This window comes from Rhinopithecus bieti, unplaced genomic scaffold (genome assembly GCF_001698545.2).
Source record: "Rhinopithecus bieti isolate Rb0 unplaced genomic scaffold, ASM169854v2 scaffold_15436, whole genome shotgun sequence".
Taxonomy (NCBI): Eukaryota; Metazoa; Chordata; class Mammalia; order Primates; family Cercopithecidae; genus Rhinopithecus; species Rhinopithecus bieti.
In genome coordinates, this window is record NW_016808313.1 from 447,495 (window position 1) to 465,184 (window position 17,690).

Here is a 17,690-nt window from a genome sequence, read left to right on the forward strand (position 1 = left end):
TCTTATTTCTTTTTTTTTTTTTTTGAGATGGAGTTTCACTCTTGTTGCCCAGGCTGGAGTGCAATGGCTCAATCTCGACTCACTGCAACCTCTGCCTCCTGGGTTCAACCAATTCTGCCTCAGGCTCCCGAGTAACTGGGATTACAGACGTCCACCACCATGCCTGGCCAATTTTTTTTATATTTTTAGTAGAGATAGGGCTTCATCATTTTGGCCAGGCTGGTCTCGAACTCCTGACCTCAGGTGATCCGCCCGCCTTGGCTTCCAAGGTGCTGAGATTACAGGCATGAGTCACCATGCCCGGCCTATTTCTTCTTTCTTTCTTTTTTTCTTTTTTTTTGAGATGGAGTCTCACACTGTCGCCCAGGCTTGAGTGCAGTGGCACCATCTCAGCTCACTGCAAGCTCCACCCCCCAGGTTGCCGCCATTTTCCTGCCTCAGCCTCCTGAGTAGCTGGGACTACAGGCGCCCACCAACACGCCTGGCTAATTTTTTGTAGTTTTAGTAGAGAGGGGGTTTCACCGTGTTAGCCAGGATGGTCTCGATCTCCTGACTTTGTGATCTGCCTGCCTCGGCCTTCCAAAGTGCTGGGGTTACAGGCGTGAGCCACCGCACCCGGACTTCCTTTTTTATTTTGAGACAGGGTATTGCTCTGTCTCGAAGTAGAGTGGCTTGAACATGGCTGGAGTAGAGTGGCTTGAACATGGCTCACTGCAGTCTCGATCTTCTGGGCTCAAGTAATCCTCCCACCTCAGCCTCTCAAGTAGCTGGGACTACAGGCACACATGACCACACCTGGCTAATTTTTAATTTTGTTTTATTGAGACGGGGTCTCCCCAAGTTGCCCAGGCTAGTCTCAAACTCGTGGGCTCAAGCGATCCTCCTGCTTCAGCCTCCTAAAGTGCTGGGATTGTAGGCATGAGCCACCGCACTAGCCCTCCTTTTCCTATATCAGCATTCCCTTTAGTTTCACCTTATAAGATCTGACAGTGCACTGCCGTAGCAAAATGCAGACATCCCTCAAAGGTCGTGCTCTCTTGAAGACTTCCTCTGGTTGAGGACACCCTAACTTGTCATTATTTATTTCCATGGTTGGGAGGGGCTGTTATTAAAAATTCCTCCCCAAACTTCTGGCTGTAGCATGCTGTGTGGATCGCTAGTCTAAGGCAGCATGTATGTGTGTGTGTGTGCACGCGTGCGTGTGTGTGAGCATATGCATGCTTTATGCATGTCTGTACACATAACTTGTCACTGTGATTTTAAACCAAGAACCCTGTTTCACAGAGATTTTTGTGGTTCTTTAGCTACTCATGTCTGTCCCTCTTCTTTAATCCTCTGAATGGAGCTGGGTATGGGGAGCAGAGCCATATGAAAGGCATCCAAGATGAAAATTATATTGCAGACTTGCACATGAGTTTTGTGGTTGGGGTGGTGGTGGGGGCTGTGTGCAGGCTGCCACTATTCCTTCTGGTTTTTCTATTTTTACCCAGTCCCTCCTTGCTTGTTTCAGCGTAAGTCACAAAGTTGATCCTCTCCTGGGTTAGACTCATCCGGGATTGTTGATCTCAGTCTGGGTTTTCTTTCAAGTATTAGAGGGAAAACTCTTGCTTTTCCTTTCTAGGTAAAATATTTCAATATAATTGATAACCTTCTTCATTCAGCACTACCATATCAGGAGCTTGTGTTGATAATGGTGGTAGTATTACCTTGCAGTCACACAGAGCTTTTAATTTGCAAAATACCATCCTACCATTTGATGAGGACAACCCCCAAAGCTAAGTTAGGCAGTGATATAATGGCAGACTTGATTTAAATCCTGGCACCCCCAAATACTAGCTGTGTAAAATTGAGCAAATTATTTAACCTTCATAAGTCTTTGTTTTCTTGTCTGGAAAATGGGAATGAAGTAGATTGCTAGATTTCAGATGAGGGACATGATCTGATTTAGGTAGTAGGATAACCCTGAGTGCTCTGCTGAAGATCAGCATAGCAGGTGACAAGAGGAAGCAAGTGGTCCATTGAGGAGGTTGTGGAGGTAACCCAGGGAAGATATGGTGGAGGCAGGACTATAGTGGGAGCTGTGAGATAATGAGAAATGACTATCCTGGCTATTCTTTGAGGATGGAGCAGAAATTGCTTGTTGGCACATTGGATATGAGACGTGGAGGATAAAGAAGTCAAGAATGAGTCCACGATGTTTGTCTTGAGCAACAGGTAAGATGTAGGTACCATCCATCAGTGGAAATGGAGAGGTTGTAGTTGGAGCAGATTTGAGCCAGGATGAGCTGGGTGGGAAAAGATCAGGAATTTTATTTTGGTTTTGTTACATTTGATATTGTGATTAGAAATCCAAGTGAAGATGTTGAGTAGGTAGTTGGGTATACAAGTTTGATTTAAAAGAGCAAGCTGGGGTGGAGATAGAAATGTCAAAATCATTTAGCAAATGTATGATATTTAAAGTAATGGGACTGGCTAAGATCAATAAGGGGAGTGAGTGTAGATAAAGAAAACTAAACATTTCATGGTCAGGGAGATGAGGAGAAACTGGTAAGGGAGAACAAAGCAGGAGTGACCAGTGAGGTGGGAGGAAAATCAGGGGTTAGCAGTCCTGAAAGCCAAATGACTGATGATGTCCAAGCCTGCTGATGGGCTTAGTATGGTGAGGACTAAACACTATGGAGGGCATTAGTGACCTTTTCAAGACAGTTTTGTTAGAAAGGGTGGGATAAGTACCTGATTGGATTCGTCTAAAAAGAGAGGAACTGAAGATAGTAAATAGAAGTAATTTAAACAATTTTTTTTCTACAAAGGTCATCAGATACATGAAAAGGTAGCTGGTAGAGGAAATGGAATCAAGAGAAGGGTATTTTTTTTCCAAAATGGGAGAAACAAGAAAAAAAATTGTAAAACATATTTACAAAGAGGAAGAATATATGATGTAGTTTTTGAGTAAGCATAAAGTGACAAACTTTAGCACCTAAGTAGAAGAGTTAGCCCTAGATAGCAGTGTAGGACATTCAAGACATCAGGTGGGAAGAGGATATCCCTTTAGCAAGTCAATATGAAGAGATTAGAGCAGGACTGCATTTGGCATCATATAATTCTGTCTTGACTAATTTAATCAAAGAGAGCTTTAATTTTTCTCACTAAGAGGGAGTCAAGAAGTAGGAAGTCCAACGAAGGTGTAACTGCTTAAGGAAGTTTTCAAGAATTCAGGCTTCTTTCTTCTTTCTCTGCATTCTTAACAGGTAGCTTTCATTCTCTTAGTTCCAAGATAGCTGTTTTATCTCTCAGTATTGCATTTTAATTCCAGGCAGAAAAAAAAAGAGAAAGGGTAAAGAGGAAAATGTATGCACCAGCTGAGATTGTCTCATTTTATTGAGAAAACAGTATCTTTTCTAGAGCTTTCCTCACCAATAGAATCCATGTACTACCTCACATGGCTACCCCTAGCTGCAAGGGAAGCTGGTGAGAGTTTCACTTGGGAACATAATCACCTATATTTTGGTTAGAGAAGGTAGAGCATAAATAATGATTGCGTCTTTCAGTTAAAAAAATCATTTTTTTATTTTTAAAAAAGTATGATAAAATACACCTAACATGAAATGTATCATCTCAACCATTATTAAGTGTACAGTTCGGTGGCATTAAGTACATTCATACTGTTGTGCTACTATCACCACTCTCCATCCACATACATCTTTTTATCTTGCAAACTAAAACTCTATGCTCATTAAATAGTACCTCTTCATTTTCTTTTCCTGGAAGCAACTGTTCTACTTTCATCTCACTGAATTTGACTACTCTAGGAACTTCCTAAGTACCATCATACTGTGTTTGTCTTTTGCGAATGTCTTATTTCACTTATCATAATATCCTCATTATGTTGTAGTGTATGTTAGAATTTTCTTCCTTTTTAAGGCTGAATAATATTCCATTGTAGGCATATACCACATTTTGTTTATCTGTTCATCTGTCAGTGACACCTGAGCTGCTTTCACCTCTTGGCTACTGTGCATAATGCTGCTGTGAACTTGGGCATACAAACATCTCCTTGAGTCCTTGTTTTCAATCATTTTGGCTATATATGCAGAAGTAGATTGCTAGATCACATGGTAATTCTATTTTTAATTTTTTGAGGAACCTCCATACTATATTCCACAGCACTGCACCATTTTACATTTCCACTGACAATGCACAAGAGTTCCAATTTCTCTACACCCAACACCTGTTACTTTCTTATCTCTTTGAGAGTAGCCATCACAAGGGGTATGGTGCCTTCCAGTTTTTAGTGGGTGGAAGGAGAGTTGAAATGGAAGGATGGGGAGGGAGTTGAAGAATAAAAAGGGTTAAAAAATTGAAGGATACAAATATTTTAAAATCAAGAAACAGGCCTGGCGCGGTGGCTCAAGCCTGTAATCCCAGCACTTTGGGAGAGCCGAGACGGGTGGATAACGAGTCAGGAGGTCGAGACCTCCCTGGCTAACACAGTGAACCCCATCTCTACTAAAAAATGCCAAAAAAAAAAAAAAAAAAAAAAAAAAAAACTAGCCAGCGAGTGGCAGCTCCTATAGTGCCACCTTACTACTAGGAGGCTGAGGAGGAGAATGGCATAAACCTGGAAGGCGGAACTTGCAGTGAGCTGAGATCCGGCCACTGCACTCCAGCCCGGGGGTTGACAGGAGCGAGACTCCGTCTCAAAAAAAAAAAAAAAAAAAATCAAGAAACAAGAACTGTGTCACTTCCACTGGATCAGACTTTATTGAAACTTCCATGGAGTTCTCAAGACACCTGAAATCTAACATGAAAGGAAGGCAACATAGTTCTGTGATAAAGAGACTGCTTTGGGGTTTTAGGACCCTGAACTTCTGTACACAGGCTCCATTACTGCTGGATTTTGGAGTGTGCATAATGTGCCACATTCTGCTGTTATGCCAGTTTTGTCCTCTGAAAAATGAGTGTAATTGAATAAGATCATAGAATCTGACCCCCTTTTCAATTATTTCAGAGCTAAGATGTTTATACAAGATTGCATGTGCTTTGAGATCATTGAACTAAAGGCATTCTGGAAATTCAAATAATCCAGATATATTTTCCACCCATCAGTTAGAAAGGGAAAGCCTCATAGCAGCTCCCTGTGGTTTTTATGCCACAGGGAGATTTTTACTCAGATTGTCAGTGGATGCTTTTCTTTTCTTGTTTGTCTCCCCTACAAGACTGGGTGACCCTTGAGAACAGGAGTCATGTATAAGTAGGAGGAAGATCATCATAGCTGTCAGTGTTTTGAACATTGTTATATGCTAGGCAGTGCACCAGATGATTTAGGAATGTAATCATTGGTTTTCAGAATACATTTAGTTCCTAATATAGTACTGCTGGAAACAGTTGATTCTAGGAGCTCTTCAGTTGTGACACTATGGCTTTAAAAAATTTTTTTTGGGACATATAGCACAATGGTAATAATAAGTGAAAAGTGATGTTGACCAAAGCAAACAGGATTCATGGAGAGTTTGATGTGGCCCCCTGTTGGAATCCCAGAATCTTTCCCATCAAAACACCATCAGTAAAACCCTTGTCCTTCCTGTTATCACACACACACACACACACACACACACACACACACACAGCCCAGGAAACATACATTCTTTGCAAGAGTATACATTGTATTGGCCACGTGCCATCCAGCCAAGCCAAAAATTGTGAAACAATAGGAATCTGTGCCCAGAATATCAGCTAAAAATACCTCATTTCTCCTGCTCCGTTGTTTGCTGGATATATTTAAGAGTGTCCCAGGAGGCTAATGAGGATGAAGGGAAAGGAAAACTGACATTTTCAAAGGAAACCAAACCTTAACTCCCTAAAAGGAAAACATATATTTTCCATATGTCTGTTTTATGTTTCTTGCCATTTGTGCAAGAAACATAAAACATAAAATATTGTCTGTGTGACAATATGCAAAGTCTGTAAGTTGTGCCACCTTGGCTTGAGTTATTGAAATTCACACTTTCACCACAGTCTTTTGCTCTAGGGCTTGACTCATAGATACTTTTCAGGTTTCAACAAAGAAGAGGGTAGGAAAAGAAAGCTTCCAAGTGGGAGAGACTCACTGTCCCACACACAGCGCACTCATTCAGCTTGTCTGACATTGTCTCCTCATTTAGTTGTTCAGAACACTGCTTAAGAGCCTGGAGGAGTACGTTTTCATCTCTCATTGGGCCATGTTATAATCTCTTTAGTTTCCTGATCATTGACTAAGTCTCAAGCTCTGTCTGGTCCTCTCAGCAATCATAGCTTTCTTTGTGGTCTGGGGTAGATTATTGCCCCTTTATTGGCCTTGGTTTCTTGTAATATGAGGAAAGAGGTTGACTGGTCTCTTGGTGGACAGGAAGTCAGATAGCCAGGGAAGCAAGGCAAGGATAGGGATGTCTCAGTACATGTCCACACAATAGTCGGCAGCCTCTGTAAGAAGCAGTCATCTGAGAACCAAAATGATGTGGGGAAAGGGTCTGTTTCAAATATTTGCCAGATAATGTCAGCATTAACCAAATAGCAACTGTTGGCTCTGGTTGGCTAAACATGGAGCTGACAACTTCCTGAACATATGCTGGGTGTTAGGCAATGAATTTGTGTGTGGGTCAACACTCGTGGCTGGTGTCAATATTGACCTTGGGTTAGGGTAGACCATAGCCATAGCTGCCTGAATGAGATGTACCCTCAGTTTCCTCTCAAGTGTTTGGCCTTTCATATTTGTTTGTTGGTGTCTTCTCCAGTAATATATGAAAGGCTGGTTGAAGTTTGATTTGATTTGGTATAATAATGAGGGACAGAGCCTTGAGATACATGTAAAGTTCTGTTTTTGGCTCAGTTGACTGTCTTGAAATAAATTATCTTACATAAATATTTATATGGGCAGATATGGTAAACTGATTTTAATAAAGGCAGTTGATGAGTACCACTTATTGAGAGCAGCTAGTATGTGTCAGATACTTAAAATACACTATTTTACTTAACCTCCAAAATATCTTATAAGGTTGTTATGATCTCATTTTTAGAGATAAAGAAGCTGAGGCTCCAAGAGAGTTTGTAACTTGATCAAGTTCTTAAAGATAGAACCAAGGTTTGAATCCAGGTTTTATCAGATGTCAAAAGCTGTCCTCTTCCCACAATGTCTTGCTGAGTCTGGAATGGACACTTTGTGAGAACAAGAAAAGCACTTAGTCTACCATTTCAAGGTAGAAACCACCCATTGCCAGCAACATTTGTGATAGATGAAAAACCATGTGCATTACCCTGCCCTTCTTGGTGACACCAGTGCCTCCCGGAGCCTCTGGGACGTGCAGACATCATACTTAGCAGTTCTTGCTCCCACTCGTTCATCCCATTGTATGATCCTCCTTATAGCTCCCCAGGCGCTGCAGGCAGACAGAGACCCTGATTGGCTCTGCCAGCCACTTATTGTTTCCCATTTTCTCACCACTGCAGAGTCTTGAGACTGTCTCCTATAGAAGATCCTGCCACTCTATTGTCCATGCAGACTTTCCCACCGCCCCAGGACCATGTGCTCAGTTGCTTATTGTGGTGTTGTTGGCTCAGCCTCAAGGACAGAGACCTTGAGCCAGCTGACAAGGTTGCTTGTGTCACTACTTCTAAGGCCACAAGCCATGCTTTTGGTTCTCAATACTTTTGAATACTCTTCTCTCACCATCTCTCCTTCAGTTTAGCCACATGGTCTCCCAGACTCCCAGCAGCAGATTTTCCGGCAGACGGTTTTGGCTTATGGCCAATCCCTGTCTCTGCCTGGATGACCTCAGTTACCAAGTCAACATGGCACTGAATGAATGCTGCTATGCTGCCCCCTGGTGGAGAGGTGGAAACTGAATGATACACAGATTCCTGCCTTGTTAAAGAGCCCCAAACCCTCTCTTACTTTCTAAACCAGAGGGTTCATATATCTTACCAAAACTCATATCGGTGGTGCCTGGAGAAAGACAGCTGATCTGTAGTAGACTACTGTCCAAAGCTACAGATTGCTGTGATTTCTTATTTTGGTGGGGCAAGCGCAGTACACTACAGTTGGCTCAAACTGGCATCAGGGTTTTTCATAGGTTTGCTTTGTCCGCCATCCTTCTACTTGTTTGTCTATGGTATGGAGGCTTTGAGAAGCTCTCTTTAAGGTCTGCAGGACTTTGGGATGAGGTTAATGAAGATCTTAGCCTCTCTCTGGGTGGATTTCCTCAGGTCTTCCTGGGTCCAACCCTGTCCCCATTGGCTACATTTCTGCCCATATCTTGAAAAGAATGACCCGACTTACCAGGCTCCCCAGGAAATAGGGTTCCAGCAAGATTTGTCTTGTTTCCCAATCTCTTTGGAGTCACAGTAGACTCTTGGCTGGTGGTTTTGGGTCAGAGTATCCCCACACACTATTTGTTCCTAACCCACACCCATAGAGGGTAGGCCTCTTTCAGAAATCCCTTCGGGTATTTTGGGGTCCACAAGCTGAGTAGCCTAAAGGGATCAACTTTCTTTTTTAACTCCTGCCTTTCATCTACCTACATGTCTGCAGTGGAGTCTCAGGACCTTCTATAAAACCATGGGCCTGTCTCGTGACTCTCTCATGAGCAGAGGCTGCCATCTTAACTGCTTGATCTTTCTATATGTTTCTCCTATGAAGACAGTGCTAGAAAGCATGTGGGAGAGAAATACAAAACAGGACCCATGAGTTCGCCATCCCAGAGTGGCTCTCTCCTACGGAGAGAACTGAAATATGGTCAGATTCTCTTTGAGTTCATAAAATAGTTCTATTAACCCCTATCCCACAAATTTAGTTAGATAATGGATAAAAAGAATATCACACTTTCTAGCACTGAGTGGGTATTCAATAAAGATTAATTCTTTTTTTCCTGTCCTCCACAAGCCCCCTTCCTTTGCAGAAATATGATTTTTGGAGTTGAAATATATTCTAACAATGAAGACACTGGTGTTCAGAATGGTAGGGTGATTTTCCTAAGATTACACAACAGGCATCAAAATCCAGGAGTCCCTAGAGTGTCTCGGTTGGTTGTCATCTTGTGTGGAGACTGTAATGCCTGCAGTACAGGAGTGTGCTTTGTATCCCGAAGTTCGGTGCTTCTTTGTTGATTGTCATAGACTTGTCTGCTAATAGTTTCTCAGGCATCAAGCCTTCATGTCTGCTTTTGAAACCTTCTTGTCTCCTTGGTTACAGATGAGGCTTCTCAACTCCTGTAATAAAAACTTAAAATATAAAAATGGGACTAAGAAATTATCCAGCCTAGTGGGTTTCCAATGTGCCTTAGGAGCAAAATGTTGTCTTCCAATGATACTCTTCTATTAATAGAATAGATATCATGTCTTTTGGCTTTAGCTGTTTTATATTTATATATATTTGAATGATATGTTTCTGGAGAAGATTTTGTTCAAGAATTACCATAGCAAGGCAGTGTCATGTTAAAACACTGTCTGGAGAGCTGAATTTAGATGTGAACGAAGTGGGTTTCTCTGGTTGAAAGTGTGTGGAGACCTAGGAAACAGAGTCATCCTTCCTCCTCAGCCTCTAAGTTCGAGACAACTCTGATCTAGGACAGAACATTTCCATTGAGAAATGGATGATAAGATAACCAAGATTCAGGGAAAGGTGGTGGCTTTTCTGAGGCCTCTTGGAAAAGGCAGCACTTTTGAGCCCAGGTTTCTCATTCCAAGTCCCGTGTTCTTTCCCCGACACCTCACCTAGGGCAGGATGACTGAGTTTGGTTACAAGAAACACTGCTTCAGTTCGATGACCTTGGCCCATGTTGGAGAGAGGGTGAGAGGCCCATGGCTTGGTGTAAGGGGCTTGTTCTGCCTGCACCATGAGCAGTGTGTTTCCTTGGTTCATCTTCTGGGTCAGCACTATGCTCTGGAGATGCAGTCATGCACATGTCAAAGGAGGAAGGAGTCAGTGGAAGGGCTCATGCTGCGGAGGAAGTGTTCTCTTAGAATGGAACTCACAACATTCTTTTTTTTTTTTTTTTTGAGACAGAGTTTTGCTGTTTCTCTCTTGTTGCCCAGGCTGGAGTGCAATGGTGTGATCTCAGCTCACCGCAACGTCTGCCTCCCGCGTTCAAGAGATTCTCCTGCCTCAGCCTCCTGAGTAGCTGGGATTACAGGCGTGCACCAGCATGCCTGGCTAATTTTGTATTTTTAGTAGAGACGGGGTTTCACCATGTTAGCCACGCTAGTCTCGACCTCCCGACCTCAGATGATCTGGCCGCCTCAGCCTCCCAAAGTGCTGGGATTACAGGCGTGAGCCACCGCACCCGACCAGAACTCACAAAATTTTTAAGCAACAAGAACCATGTTTGAGGCAAGAAAGAAAAATCCACAAGGGTCAAATGATAAAGGCACAAAAAAATTGTGCTACACCTTATAGGTCACAAAGTACTCCATGTACATTTAATCCTCATTAGTCCAGAAATGAAGACATCATTATTACCTTTTACATCAAAGCAAACTGAGGCAGCAAGTGATGAAGTGGTGTTCTCCCAGTCATGCTGCCTGGAAGTGGCAGAGCCTGAGAACCCAGGCTGTCTCACCAAAACTGAAAGTTATGCATCTTATAGCTTGCAGCTGTACAAGAAGAGATGTCAGCAAGGCATTGAATAGCATTTCGGCCAACCTCTATTTTCCTGCTTGGCAGAGTGAGTGGAAAAGGGAGAGTGAGAGGAGGTACAGGGAGAAAGAGGAAAAGAAGAGAAAGTGTAAGACAAAAGATTCTGTGACCTTTAGCCTAAGCTAAGTGTATGGGTCTCTCCTTTGTGCTATTCCCAGCTATTTCTCTCTGCATATCCCAAACACATCCTACTGAGGTCATATATTTAGAGTCTGCTGCCTTTCAGAGAATGTGAACTCCCTAAGGAGAGGGACAGCCTTATTTATCACAGCATCCCCAGAGCCTTCCCCACAGAGAGTGATCAATAGAGGAAGAACAGCACTGAGTGCTTAGTCTCTGCAACAAGTACTGCACTGGATGCTTTTCCAAGAGGTAGATACTGTTATTCCCATTTTACAGGTGAGGGAATTAAATGCAAAGAGGAGATAAGGAATCATTTGAGGAACTTTCAGGGGTAGGACAATTTATAACATCAAGGAAAGCTGGGTGGTGTTATGTATGCCTTGATGAGCTGGACATCTCTGGAAGCCTTGTCCAGCTGGCCAGGGCACAGCCAGGCTGCCAGGCTATGAACCCACAGTGAGGTCTCATTAGCATTCAGTGGGGAAGTAACCATGGGGATGCCATCCAGAGCATTAGGAAGAGACAGGCTGTGTTTTAATTATGACCTGGACTTTTGAACAAACCCTTTTCTCTGCTTGTCTGAGCCTTAGAGAAAACAACTTGTGGGAGGTGTACAGTCGGCAGCTGGGTCCACAGCGGTAGCCGTACAGCTGTGTACACATCTGGCACACAGGTGGTGGACCACATGCACCTTTTCTCCTTGAATTGCTCTGGGGTTAGTGAAGGTAAGAGGAGTCAAGGTAGTAAGGTGAGGTTGATCTGGTTTGAACCCAGAAAGGGAGGGAAAAACAGAAAGAGAGAAGAAAAAAACAGGACTGCCCTGCTCTTCCTGGTCTGTAATCCCCAGTGACCATGACCATTTCAGGATTTGAGCCCAGACAACTCCCGCCACTTCCTCTAGCCACTCCTGAGTCAACATGGTGGGCTTTCTTTGTTGAGCTCACTCCAACCCTCCCTTCTCCAACTTGGGGAAATTTTGGAGTGGGGATGAAATTAAGAAGGCAAGAAAAAGAGGAGGAGATTAGCAGGGTGGAAGTTAGACAAGCACAGATGCTACCACCTGCTGTTGCAGCTTCTCAAGTGCTTGTTGACTCCCTGGGAGCATTTGCCTTGAGTCTGTTTAACAGTTAATTCCAGGGGAAGGGGAGGAGAAGGAGGGCTTGGGGACAAAGGGCCTTTGACCAGCTCCTGGAAAAGCATTGATTAGTTTGCTCAGGTTGGCAAACAGCAACCGGGGACTTGGGGCCCAGGGATGAAATGGGTGGATTTTCTGTCCAACGACAGTATCCAGCATAGGGGAGAGGGAGTCAAGGCAAATAGTCAAAGGGCTGATGTGCCAGAGGTTTAGACATAGAGAGAAAAACTGCACTGGGTGAGAGGGCAGGGGAAGGGCAGCTGGAACCTGGAGTTCCAGGCTCTACCATAACTGTTAGTGATAAATGAGCCATTCCAACCCCTTGGACTGTCCCCCTGTTTCATTTCCTTGCTGAAACTGAAAGGCAGAGGAGAAGCATATCGAGATAGGTTATTCTGAGGTGCTTCTGATGGCCAAGGGCAGGGAGGACTGGTGTGGTGCTTCAAGGCCTTTGTTGAAAGTAAGACAGCACATGCACTTCCAATCCTGCAGCCTGGCCTCTGTCCCAGGAGGCTGTTTCCTGAGAGGTGGCTTCATCATCTTTTCCAAGCTTTGCCTTCCTTCACTCAAAGAATTTGAATGGCCCTCTTTTTTGTGTCAACTTATGAGTAATGCCTCCCTGGGAACTTCTCCTTAGCTTCCCCTTCATTCCACCCTCAAAACTCTTGCCTTCTTCCAGGAAGCTTCCAAGGTAAACACACAGTGCACATGTATTGACTTAGAATCATAAACCAGCACAATTTAGAGTTGGGAGGTGATTAAATATTATAATTACATATACGATAGCTTTATGCCGTTCTATTTTATATTCATGGGACATTGCTTTATATTGTTCTTATATTCTCTTCCGTAAAGGTAAATCCGTAAGGTTAGACATGATTTATCTATTCATTTATATTTGTTTACTGTCTCTCCCACTAGCATGTGTGCTACATGAGGTCAAGGATTTGTCTGTCTTGTATCCTTTTGTGCCTACAACAATGCCTACCACATAACAGACACTCAGTATATACTTGTTCATGTACATGAATGCTGTTTGGATGGTGGTTTCTTTTCCTCCTCTCCCTGTAAAGACACAGAGTGTGGTATATTGCAGGGTGCATAGTGGATGCTTCTGAATAAATGAAAGAATGAATGAAATGAATAAATGATTGAATGAGTACATGAATGAGATTTTGAGTGAATGAATTGGCAACGCTTAGGCCATCATGGTAGTTGGCCTGCCTATATGAAATGCTCTTCAGTTGTTCATATTTTCTTAGCTCCTGCCAGGGTGGGGCTCATCAGCAGAGCACGGTGGCCTCAGCTCCCTGGATAGGCTCTGAGTCAGTTCATATCTAGCTTTATAAAGAGGAGAGTGGTGTGAAGTTTTATCTGCTCTCTCTGGCCATTCTGTGCCCCCTTAACATTCTCTCCTGTACACCATCTGACCTTTCCATATCTACTGACCCCTCTGGCATGTGGGAATAAACAGAGTGTTTTTGAAAGTATTTTCCCCTCTATTTTGCTACTACTTTAAAAAAGAAAAAAAAAGTCTTTATTTTGGAAATAGTAAAATGAATGTTATAGTGAATGAATCCCAGAGATATTCTTAGGGTATATTGTCTCTGTACTTATGCCAAAGTTTTGACAAATGCAATTATGGTATCATCAAGCAATTTAAAAAAGAAAAAGGAAACAGAGGGATCTGCTTTAAATTTTAGTTTTATCATAGGTTACCCTGAATTGTTATTTCTCTGGAGTGACAAGGAAGAGAAGAGAGACATCTTTATTGGATATCTATTATGTGTCAGCTCATATGCTAGGCTGTTTATATATATTATGTTATTTCAGAAAGAGGGTGAATAAATTAGATCCACGAGTCAAATAAAATCAACTTTTATTGAGCACCCACCATATGTGAGAGTATATAAATATTCCATAGGCCTTGTTCTTGAAATAGGAGTTGTTGACAAGATAAGTTATAAACATGGGAAAAGTAAAATAATAAGGCAAGAGTAAGATAATATTTTGAGCCAGCAATTGCAAGCAATTGATGGTAGAATTTTTGTAGCTGGAGGAGACTGGCCTAACATCTTAACAACAGACAGAAAAAAGGAGATATGAAGGGGCAGGCTAAACAACCTGTCCAAGATTTTGCAGGGTTATCTGTAGAGCTGGCAGCAGAGCACAGGCCTCCAGTGCCTACTACTTTTCATATTGTAGTTCTGAGACATCTCCAGAGAACTGTGGAATGACCCACAGAGATAGTTCCTGGTATCATCATTCAAAGGGGGGCAGTCACTTCAGGCTGGGGGGCACAGATCAGGGCAGGATTCAAGGAGAAGATGGAAGCTGCTGTGTCCTGAAGGGTGGTTTGGGTTCCGATAAATTAAACAGGAAAACATCATTTCTAGGATGGGGAAATGACATAAATAGTCCCAGAGGTAGGAAATGAGTAATTTTGTACATTGGAGTCTTCGCATTATCGTTACCTGCCAGCTCTGACCACTAGGACCCTGGGAGCCATGCCCCATGCTTTCCTATCTCCCAGCTGTAGGCTCTGCCCCCTTCTTTCTGTCTTACCTCTGCTGCATGAGTCCTGATCCTGATAATTTCTCAGCCGCTCACTCATCTCACTACCTCTGTTTCTATTCCACTTTTCATATAGCCAAGAGCTCCTTTTCCAGAACTTGGATATTACCATGTTAAAAAACCATTCAAGCCTAGTGAGGTGGCTCATGCCTGTAATCCCAGCACTTTGGGAGGCTGAGGTGGGAGCATCACTTGAGGTCAGGAGTTCAAGACCAGACTGACCAACATGGTGAAACCCCATCTCTACTAAAAATACAAAAATTAGCTGAGCGTGGTGGTGTGTGCCTGCAATCCCAGCTACTCAGGAGGCTGAGGCAGGAGAATCACTTGAACCCAAGAGGTGGACATTGCAGTGAGCTGAGATCACGCCACTGCACTCCAGCTTGGGTGACAAAGCAAGACTCTGTCTCAAAAAAAAAAAAAAAAAAAAAAAAAAAAAGCCATTCAATGCTCCCGATTGCTGGCCAGATGATGTCCAGCTCCCTACTGTGTGATTGAGTCATGACTTAACCTCACCTGCCACCTTCTTGGAGGTACCTGCCTCTAACTTGGTGGAGTGCACCCTACAACCTGGGCATCCATGCCTGTTCATGGTTCCAGGCCTTTACACAGGCTGTTCCCTCCCCTGGGAATGTCCCTCCTCCCACCACTTTGTGCCTGCCAGCCTGCCTTCCTTCCTGTCTTGTGTTTGATTTAGATTTATTGAATACATACTAAATGCACCCCCCACTCACTCCCTGCAGGTTAGTTATTTCCCGCTCTGTACTCCCACAGCCCTCTACTTTAATTATTTGGATATGTCTATCTCTTCCATTAGCCTGAACTCAATTCTGAGGGGGATTTTCCTTTATTCGTCTTCACATCACTAGCACTTACTGCTTTTGGCTTGGCATATATAGTAGATACTCTAACTGTTTTGTTGTAAATAAATGAAAGAAGAGTTAAGTCTTGAGAGATAGGCTGAATCCATTGAATATCAGGCTGGGAAGTTGGGATGCCATTTTTCAAAAACTGGATTACACATCGAAGCTCTTACACATCTCAAGAGCTTGTTAAGAATTCACATTCTGGGGCACATCCTTTTACACTCTCACAGGAGTGGGCTTGGACAATTTTGTTATTGTTATTGCTGATTGAAATAATTTAAATAATAAGCTCCCCTAGGGATTCTGAACAGCCTGCCTGGTGCCGGTCTGTAGACCAACCTTTGAAAGCACTGTGTCATGAACCACAGCAAATAAATTCTGGGCATTGACTCGGATACTCTTCTTTTTTTTAATCTTTAATTTTATTTTAGTTTCTGGGGTACATGTGCAGGATGTGCAGGTTTGTTACACAGATAAATATGTGCCATGATTTTTTGCTGCATTTATCAGCCCATCACCTCGGTATTAAGCCCAGTATGCATTAGCTATTTTTCCTAATGCTCTCCCTCCCCCACCCCACCCCCTGACAGGCCCCAGAGTGTGTTTTCCTCTCCCTGTATCCATGTGTTCTCACTGTTCAGCTCCCACTTATAAGTGAGAACATGCGGTGTTTGGTTTTCTTTTCCTGCAATGGTTTGCTGAGGATAATGGCTTCCAGCTCCAATCATGTCCCTGAAAAGGACATGATCTTGTTCCTTTTTATGGCTGCATAGTATTTCATGGTGTATATGTACCACATTTCCTTTATCTAGTCAGACACCCTTCTTCAGCCTTTGAGTGACTCAACTGCATGCTTCAATTCAATCTCCTCAAGGAATAAATAACCTGGATTTAAAATACATTTCATTCTAACATTCATATCCTAGTTCTTGAAGTTCCTTTTGCTGTTGACTTCAGGGGAGACCCATAGGGAATAAATAACCTGGATTTAAAGTACATTCCATTCTAACATTCATATCCCAGTTCTTGAAACTCCTTTTGCTGTTGACTTCAGGGGAGACTCAGGACAAAGCCAGATTTTACTCATGGTGCATGTACTTCCTTTCTCCCTGCTGCCAGGCTGTTTGCTGTTAAATGTGGGGGCTGCTTCGAGGCCATCGCTCCCAATGAGTTTGTTATGCGGGCCCAGAAGAGTGTATACCACCTGAGCTGCTTCTGCTGCTGTGTCTGCGAGCGACAGCTTCAGAAGGGTGACGAGTTTGTTCTGAAGGAGGGGCAGCTGCTCTGCAAAGGGGACTATGAGAAGGAGCGAGAGCTGCTCAGCCTGGTGAGCCCAGCAGCCTCAGACTCAGGTGAGTGCCAGGTGGCGGGCAGGGCTGTGGTGGGGTGGGTAGAGTGGAGTTGGGTGGCTGTCTGCATTGTTTCTTCCCTAGAGAGCCAGCCTCCAGGGCAGCCTAGCTCCGTGGCAAGGCAGTTCTGTGTATTCCAGGAACTTTCTTTGTAAGCTCGGAGTAATCTCTCATCAGTCAGCGATTACCATGATGATGGTGCATAACAAATTACCCTCAAATTCCATGGCATACAACCATAAACACTTCACACACACACACACACACACACACACACACACACACACACACACGTGTCTGGGTTAACTGGAGTTAACTGGACTTTGCTTCAGCCTTCCAGTTACCTGGAGTCTGCTGATCTCAGCTGAGCTTAGCTCCAGGCTGTAGACAAGGTTTAGGAATACTCTGTGCCATTCATTCCAGGATCCAGGTTTGAGGAGCAGCAGCTGCAGGGCATGATCTTCAGACAGTGGTAAAAGTGCAAGAAGGCATGCCCAACCACAGAGCACATTTCAAGGTTCTGCACACATCATGTCTGCTAATATTCCATTGGCCAAAGCAAATGGCAATATCAAATCCAAAGTCAAGAGGAGAAGAAATACACTCCATGCACCACAAACCCCTGCCCAGGTATAGATACATAATACTTTTAAAGAGAATGATGGATTGGAACCAATAATTCAGTCTACCACAATCACCAAACTATCCTAAGCTGTTGTTTCCTCATTTGTCAAGTGGGAAAGATGGAATCTATCTAAGGCTTGGCAGGTCACATAAAGTAAGGCACTAGAATGATTTTGTTCTTTCTCCTCATCAGCCACTCGACCCTCCCTCTTACTGCCTTGAGGGTTGGCGAAAGAGAGAAGACAGGAGAGGTTCAGAGATTTTACAGGGCAGGTTTCACAAGGCCAGACAAATTACATTAAATTAACACTGACTACATTCAACATGAAATGCCTTTTTGGAGTGTTGGTCTG

General features: G+C 43.4%; 1 protein-coding gene across 1 annotated transcript in view; it reads left to right on the plus strand.

Annotated features, from left to right (window-relative positions):
* Positions 1-17,690, plus strand: part of LMX1A (LIM homeobox transcription factor 1 alpha) — a 165,322-nt gene that overhangs the window by 96,302 nt on the left and 51,330 nt on the right. The window contains exon 3 of the mRNA XM_017886421.1: positions 16,484-16,716. Within this exon, the coding sequence (XP_017741910.1) occupies positions 16,484-16,716 (233 nt within the window). The remainder of the gene's footprint in view (positions 1-16,483; positions 16,717-17,690) is intronic.